Here is an 8999-nt window from a genome sequence, read left to right as displayed (position 1 = left end):
TTATAAACTGACTGCTGTGTTTCCCTATATCCAATAGTGATTACACTCCATTGACTGTAAAGTGCTTTGAGTCATCCTGGGGTTGTGAAAGATGCTATATAAATGCAACCTCTTTCTTTACTTGCTCATTCAGGATTGGTACCTAATGATTTCACTGAAATACTTTTGATTCACACATATCTATCAAACAGATACTTGATAGGTAACTTAATAGAAAAAGTGCTTATTTCAGCCTGTCACTACTTTTCCCCTATGGATATATGACACTTTAATGAGAAGCACCCCAGATTATGTTTAATTATAGATTGTCACTTTATTTCAGATAACCTTGGCATTTATTAACAGTCGTTTCCAATGCCTCCCAGACTTCGAGACCTCACTCTCCAATACACCAGATCATAGGATCTCTCTCCCGGTGATTCCAGAATCTGCTGTAGTGTTTCCAGCACCTCCCTCTCCAGGATTCCCAAAACCCTGGGACCCTGTCTCTAGTGTTGCTCTCAAAAACCAATCCCTCCACAAAGTATTGCTGGACCCAGAGAACTCATCCCAGTACTGCCAGACCCTCGGCCCTCTTCACATTGCTCCAAAGGCCACTCCCGATGTGGATTAAGTTAGTGTCCCAGTCATACCACTTGTATTAACATCCATGTTCTTATAAAACCTCCAACTCACAATGAGCAATGCCACAGCAGATCTGATAGTTTCATAAAACTTTCCTTTAATATTGGAAGTATGCAAACTATCAAGGAACAAAGTTTTTCCAGTGTTTAAATTTTTGGATTTGAATCCAATTTTAAGGTGAACAACTTAATTCATTAAGTTGGAGAGACTGGAGAAGCTGGGGTTGTTCCCCTTAGAGCAGAGAAGGTTAAGAAGAGATTTGATAGAGGTGTTCATAATCATGAAGGGTTTTGATGGAGCAAATAAAGAGAAACTGTTTCCAGTTGCAAAAGGGTCAGTAACCAGAGGACACAGATTTAAGTTGATTGGCAAAAGAACCAGAGGGGAGATGAGGGGAAAAAAATTATGCTGCAGTTGTTGTGATCTGGAATGCACTGCCTGAAAGGATGGTGGAAGCAGATTCAATAGTAACTTTCAAAAGGGAATTGGATTAATACATGAAGGGAAAATATTCACAGGGCTATGGGGAAGAGCAGTGGAGTGGAACTGATTAGATAGCTCTACCAAAGAGCTGGCACAGGCACGATGGGCCAAATGGCCTCCTTCTGTGTTGTGTCAGTTTATGATTCTATCTGGAAATTTACACTCGTCAAAAAAAAAAATTCTTACTGTTACTCACAATGCAAGGATGGGCTGTAGAGAAAAGATACAAGTGATATTTCACCTTGAGGATTATAGCATCCAGTAACTTACAGTATTTGTTTAAAAAAAATCAGTTTGCCTATTTCTAGTGATATGTTGGTCAAAGTGCTAACTATTGCCACAACTCAAACTCAAAACAAATAGATGAAGGAAGTCACATGATCACCGGACTAGGACATTTAAAAGTAGGTCATTTTATTTCCATCTGGTAAGGTATATACAAACTTATTGATCAGAATTCAGTATGCAGACACTGAGCACAGATGACTCATGAATCAATATCCAGTACTATGCTCTTTCCTGTTCAGCTCCATCTATATCAAACAGAATGTACACAAATTTAACGTCAAGCTTGCCACACATACTTTTTGTGCATTCTTAACAATATTTGGCAGCAAAAAAGTACTTAATTTGTGATTTAACTTACATGGATTCCATTATGTTTGGGACTAGCATTGGCATTATTTTTCTTCGCAAAGGAAAGTTAAACATTATTTGAATTTCTTGTACTGGGAGGGAGTGTAGAAAGAGAGGGAAGAAGAAAACCATTCGATTAGCACAAACCCTACTGCAAAACAAACACCAAAGAATACACTATTGTCTAGCATTAAACAGCTTCTCCACCTGTGGTTAAAGGTTTGCTCCCTTTACACTCTAGATCACATCATTTGGTGCCTTATATTTCAATAGTTCTGACTTTATAAACAGGGTTAATATTCTAAAAACTAAAATATCATCTCGCTGCAATGTTGATCTTTTTAGCAATTTCTAATTATTACAAAGTAGTATTTTAGAAATATACAGATATTCAATTCATATCATATTCAAATAAAATTTAATAGAAACATGTAACCTTGTTTACTTTGGTGCAGAAATGTCAAGGAATTTCTTGGGATTTAAAAAAAGATAAACTTGACAATATAAAATGTGAAGATAAATGTGAATTAAGAATGTAACAGTAATTTGTGATGGGTTTCACATTTTCCAGGAGAGCACAAAAACATGAGTAGACCATTCAGCCCCTCGAGCCTGTTCCACCATTCAATTAGGCCATGGCTGATTTGTACCTCAACTCCATATCTTCCCACATCCCCACATTGAACTTCATCTGCTACAATTTTGCCCACTCAATCTGTCTGTGTCCCTCAGTAACTTCTTGCTCCCATCTGCACAACTTACTGTGCCTCCTGACGTAGTGTCATCTACAAACTTGAACATACAACTCTCTATGGCCCATAAATTCCGTTCCCTACAGGTGTGTGCACGCCGTGTACTCACCCGTAGGGCCAACGGAAGTGCCGGTTTTACGCACGTACTGCGCATGCTCTGGGAACCGGAACTTCCGTTCTTCAAAGAAAGGGCTCGACAGGACAAACGCCTGTGCCGGATAGGCAGCGAGTACGGCTACAACTTTCGTTTTTCAGCAGTTGCTTCAGTCCAGGTAAGTCTGAAACAGCTGCGCCTGGAAAAGCAGGTGCAAAGCCTGCTTTTAACAAGGTAAGAGGTGAAGAAAGTAAAAGAAAACATTTTTCCCCCCCCCACTGATTTATCATTTTAAAATACTTTAAAGAAAGGTAAGTTTATTTTTAGCCCCATTAAAAACTTTATTTTTTTCAAAAATTTAAATTTTTGTTTAATAGTTAATTTATGTAATTTATAGTCATTTTAAAAATATGATTTTTTAAAAATGTATTTGAGGTTTTACTTATGTTTTGGGGCTGATCTCTATTCATAGATTTGACAGGTCTTCCTGTCAAATCTATGAATGGAGATTCCCTGCTCTGATTGGCTCCCCATGGCCCACGTGATCCCAGGGACGCTGTGAACTAGCGGCACCTCTGGGATACACGTGCCCTGCACACCGGCAGTTTGAGGAGGCACATCAATGGAATTCTGCGCTTCCCAGGAGCTCTCCGGTCCAGGCGCAGATTTTTCAGGATCGCAGCCCTCTGCCCACGGGAGGGCTGCGAATGGAATTTCTGGGCCTATACCTTTTCCAAGTCATTGATATATATGGTGAAAAGATGAGGCCCCACTGCAGATCCCTGGGGAACACCACTTGTCACATCCCACCAATCAGACTACATTCTCCTTATTCCTACTTTCTGTCTCCTACCTCTCAACCAATTACCAACCCATGTCACAAGGTGAACTCCAATTCCAAGCACTTTCATTTTTGCTAATAATCTGTGCAGAACCTTATCAAATGCCTTCTGCAAGTCAATATAGACAAACTCTATAGACACTCCATTATCCACCATGTTAGTGACCTCCTCAAAAAATTCAACTGAATTAGCCAGATACCACCTACACTTCACAAATCCATGCTGACTCTCTTTGATCAGCTCACGCTTATCCAAGTGCTCAGTCACTCTGTCCCTTATGATAGATTTCAGTAACTTCCCCACAATTGATGTTAAACTGATGGGTTTATAGTGTCCGGTTTTCTCCACCTCCCCCCCCCCTTCCTTTTTAAATATTGGAGTGATATTTGCAGATTTCAGATCCAGAGACACAACTTCCTAGTCTCAAGAGCTTTGGAAAATTATAACCAACACATCTGGAATTTCCTCACCTATTTCTTTCAGTACCCAGGGCTGGACCCCATTGGGTCCTGGATATTTGTCTATCTTAAGTCCCATTATTTTCTCCATCTTTTTTTGCTTTTTATTAAATTCAATAAATTCCTCCCATTGACTTATTTTAGGTTCCATTGTATTTAGTCCACTTCTTTGATGATGGATTCATTTGAAAATTCTGCCAATTCCTTATTGTCCATTATAGTCTCACCTGTATGTCTTCACTGGGCCCACATTCCCCATTACTATGCGGTTTCTCAATATATTTATTAAAACTTTTGCTGTTCGCTTTAATATCCCTTGCAAGCTTTTGTATATTCCTTTTGCACTTCTTACTTTCTTCATATCTTTGTTGCTTTTTATAACTCTCCTAGTCTGCTGGATTTCACTTGCAATTGTGTAAGCCTTTTCTTTTAGCTTGAATGCTGTCTCTTACCTCATTTGTTGACCATGGGTGCTTAGCTACAAAAATGGAACTTTTGACTTTTAGGTGTATGTACTGGTTTTGTATTGTACCGAGCATTTCTTTGAAAACCTCCCACTGTTTGTCTGTAGGTTTATCCATTAACAGTTCAGCTCAGTTTACTGTAGTCAATTTATTTTTCATCCCATTGAAGTATGCCTTACTTAAATTTTGAACTTTAGTTTGTGACTCTCCCTTTACCCTTTCAATAATATAGTCACTATTTGCAAGATGTTCCCTTACTGTTAGATTGTTAACTAATTCTGGTTTGTTGCACATCACTAACTGTAGTATGGCCTGTCCCTTTATTGGTTCAGAAACATATTTGTTCTAGAAAACTGTTACGAATGCATTCTAGACATTTGTTACCCTTTACTACTTGGGCTATTCTGCTTCTCTGAGACTATGTGAAAATTTAAATCCCCCATTATAACCGCATTGTTTTTGCATCATGCTTCCCTGATCTCCGTGTTTATACAGGGAGTGTGCTGTAAGTAAAATATAGAATAAGCCACAAACTTTTGAAAACTGTTTTTTTTTTAAAAAGGGAGCAATGTGGTGGTGTACTGCATTTCAGCACCGATGCAATGTGCCAAAGAATAATAGTACTGAATGTGGCACTACCTTGGGAAGGTGCTGAGCATAGGCCAGGAACTTCCCCACAGAGTGTAAGATCAGAGGAAGAGTCATCTACATTACTCATGTGCACCGTCGAGCAACTGGTCTAGAGCAGTACTGAATGTAGCGGTCTTCTGCTGTCCTGTTGGGATGGGAGACGCAGAATGGGGAAAAAAGGAGAAATTAATAACACTAACACAATAAACAGAATTAATGGTGAATTACTGCTGTCACTATTTTGTGTGTCTTGTGCCAAAAGTGTTCACAGCTAACGGATCTTATACTTGTGAAAAAACTTCCTGCAGGACATTCATACTGTCTAACATGTACAAATCTACAGCATAAATCAATGTAGTTAATTGGGGGCAAAAAAAGCCAGCAATAACATCACTGACTTAAAGGTATGTATTAAAATGCAGTTAATATTTTTAAATATTCCAAACCTATGAAACCTCCTGAATTCATTGGCATTTTCTCTAAAGGAGCCTGTTTTTACTTAGTCATCTATGCCTGCTGCTAGAGATCTCAGTGATGCATAATATAAAGTAACGCTTTGCTTCTCTCCCATGCCCCCCGTATTTACTGATGGTGGACCAATATCACTTGCATGAATATAAAAGTTTATCACATATTTACAGACATTTGCTCCTTGAATGCTCCCTTTCTTGGTGAATTTTGTACTTATAAAAGGTTAGGGATGTTAATGTGAAAAATGGAACAAGTTCATTTTGGACTCGAGTGTGTCAGCATCCTGCCAGGCTAGGTATAGCAATGTCCCTCTGCTCTGTCCCAACAATGTGTCTCAGCCCAAATCTGACAGTATCCCCCTCCTCACTGCACAATGATGACATTTTTGCATTTCCCTGCACAGCCATCCCATTTCCTCTCAAGTGAGATTACCAATTAGTGTCAAATTGGGGGTCGTTCTATGCTGTGAGCATCTGTCCCCAAGGAACTGGAGCATGAACTCAGGAGATTCATCCAATCAGTTTTGGCTTCATGTCCCAGAGATGAAAGCCTAATGCCTAACCCACTGTTATGCCAGGTTGTCATTCTTCCACTGAGTTTTAAATACTGGCTATAACATTTCAAACACCACATCTAAATCTCTAACCTCCAATTTTTATTATTTTCATATCAATAATGGGACAATATTTTTGTTTAGCATTTTAATTGATGTTTACAAAAACACCCGCATATCAAATTCCATCAGACATGGGGTATTGAGAATACCCTTGCAAGCTTCATTTTCGCATATTTTTCAGAGTTTTATAGCAGCTCGGAGTTTTGCAGAACGTCCTCGTGGATTTTCCTGAATTTCCTGGAGGTCAGGAGTCAGCACTTTCTTCTGAATGTTTGACCAGTTCAAGTTCCTCTGTTCAGTGTGACATGTTTTATCTTCTTCCTGCTGTCTAAGTCCTTGTCTAATTTTTTGCCTTGCACTTAGGTTGGGCTTCTCAGACAAGTCAATACCTTGCAGAAAACGTTTTACGATGCGATCTTCAAGCGAATGAAATGTTAATACAACCAAGCAGCCTTGAGGTTTCAAGAACTTGTGAGCTGCTTTAAGTCCTTTATACAATTCATTCAATTCATCATTCACAAAGATTCGCAAGGCCTGGAATGTTTTAGTTGCCACATGTGCTGGTCTCTGAAGCAGATCTTTACGTGCATACATTGCTGCTGCTGGAAATGCTCCTGTAACACCCATAAACAAAAAAAAGTTCATGTTTCATAAACCTAGAGTGAAAATAGACTTTTCTAATAAATAGTCCTTTCTAATAAAAACATACAGGATACATCTTGGAGAACAAAATATGTAACAAGAAGAAATTTGACCTTTATTACACAGATCTGACATACTAATTTTATTGGTATGGGTCATTTTTTAATCTACTTTTTATATAATTTTTATGGTTTTCTGAGCAGTACAAAGATGATAATGAGGTATACCATGTTGAGTTCCAAATGCTAATTGAATTTAAAAACAGGCTGCAGAGCACGAGTTGGCTCGCATTCCTACTGCAACCATCCTTAGTCCAGTCATATAGTGCCATGATGCTCAGGTTCATTACTGTTGTCTCTATTGTACCCAACCTATTGCATTGTGATTGCTGTCAAGATCTCATTGAAATCAAAATTGGAACATTTAGTCAGCCTCCAAATGTTCATCCATACCATTCCCTTCTATTTGTTGAGATTGACAACAGCTATCTTGTGCAATGTGAAAAGTGTGATTATGGAAGGTGATCGTATCATCTACCAAATAAAACTGTATGATGCTCTCAATTAATTTTAACTGCAACTGCACTCTTGCTGCCCTGCCAAGCCACCATTTTCATGTTAGCAGACAAAGCAGAAAGTAAACTGTGGATTCTTACAGGTAATCTTACCTTTTTTTATAGGCAGTTCACAACAATGTGACATATGCAACAGGCTCACTATCATGACTGTCATGAACTGATCTGAAGATTGGTGAGTCCCGCTGGGATAAAAGACTCACTAGAAAACGACTTTGCCAAAATCAATTTTTCTTTTGCACTGCTAGGGCAACGTGGGTGTAGTACACCCTCACTGAATTGAATAAAATGAAACATCAGTTCTTCACTGAAGTTACCTTATTTGTTGTTAACAAAATGCAACTCACACAAACATGAGATATCCATGTTAAATATTGCAGAAGAGATTTAACATAAAGAAACACAGCAGCATCCATTGAACTGCATGACTAGAATCAAATAATTAATACAACTATTTATTGGTGTAATTGCTATCATTATGCTTAAAAATTTGAAATGCAACTGTGTGAAAACAATCCCCTCTGCATAACAAGAACAGTATTAATAATCCTATTAAGTTGCATCAAATTCATTCACACATATAGAACATTTGCAAAGCATTACATTTCCAACACTGAAGGAGCTTTTAGTACCAACAGCTTTTTTTATTTGCTCATTAAGGTTGAGGTGATGGTGCTGCAGAGTAAAATAATCTTCAACTTTTATACTTCTCTACATCTCAAGGACAAAACCAAACTGGATAAATAATGCTGGGTAATCACCAGTTTTGAAGTTAACTAAACAAATTAGCAGTTATTCCATGTTTCAACACACAGGCCAAATTTCTCTAATTGGTTAAGTGCTTCTTTTTAACTATACCATTACACAGAATTTAAGCACACTCAAAATTCTTGAGTACCTAGATGATATATAACTTTTATATAGGTCACATTTGAATGAGGTTATAACGAGAGTTATTAGCAAGTACTTCCGAGTTGAGTGCAGGAACTCATTTTTCATCTATGCAATGTAAAGAACAATTCGATGGTAGTCCACTTGGGGAGCAGCCTCTTGCCAACACTTACATAGGTAGTACTTGACACTGAACTCCCGATTCCAGGCTAGCAAAATTTTTAAAAAGGATTTTGATATAGCACTTTGTCTTTCCGCTGGCCTTTTTGGCTCTTTAAAATTGTTATTTGATGCAAAGTGGTTCCACTACGGATTTCCCATGCTGTTTTACAGCACAATGCTTTATTTACTGAACATATAAAACAAGCACTCAGAAATCTGTAAGCTGTTAGTGAAGAACTCCCCCATTTAAAGCCAGGCTGTCATACTGGTGAGACCCTCATTTTGATGGCTGTGTTTGACTTGACTAACTGAACTTTGATCATTTTATTGTATTTTTTTGTTTGTTGCTTGCTGTTGTATCCATTTCATTCTACACTCCTCTGGTGCACAGCTCCAACAGCACCATTCCTGCAACCACCAGCTTGTCCCTGCTGTTGCTGACCATGAGCATTCCATTCAACCTGCCAATCAACAGCAGAGCTGGATTAGGTGGAGGGAAAGGAATTCCTGTATAGAGAGGAGAGGCAGGTGCTCTGGTATGGTATTCACAGGTGAATGAGGAACCAAGTCATATGACCCAAGCACAACTATTTGGGAATGTTGGAACACGCTTACCATTGCTGTCCAGGATTGAGCAGGGAGGTAGACCCAAGTTCTATA

General features: G+C 38.6%; 1 protein-coding gene across 1 annotated transcript in view; it reads right to left on the bottom strand.

The window, feature by feature from the left end:
* Positions 1 to 1504: 1504 nt before the first annotated feature.
* The window catches only part of mettl15 (methyltransferase 15, mitochondrial 12S rRNA N4-cytidine), a 155264-nt gene continuing 147769 nt past the window's right edge, over positions 1505 to 8999 (bottom strand). The window contains exons 5-7 of the mRNA XM_086008123.1: positions 4993 to 6684; positions 1754 to 1835; positions 1505 to 1640 (exon numbers count right to left, since the gene is read on the bottom strand). Of these exons, the coding sequence (XP_085864249.1) occupies positions 6248 to 6684 (437 nt within the window). The 3' untranslated portion in view covers positions 1505 to 1640; positions 1754 to 1835; positions 4993 to 6247. The remainder of the gene's footprint in view (positions 1641 to 1753; positions 1836 to 4992; positions 6685 to 8999) is intronic.

The sequence above is a fragment of the Somniosus microcephalus genome, chromosome 15 (genome assembly GCF_052327205.1).
Source record: "Somniosus microcephalus isolate GS21.2 chromosome 15, FLI_Smic_1.0, whole genome shotgun sequence".
Lineage (NCBI taxonomy): Eukaryota > Metazoa > Chordata > Chondrichthyes > Squaliformes > Somniosidae > Somniosus > Somniosus microcephalus.
This window is presented reverse-complemented; position numbering and strand designations above follow the sequence as displayed.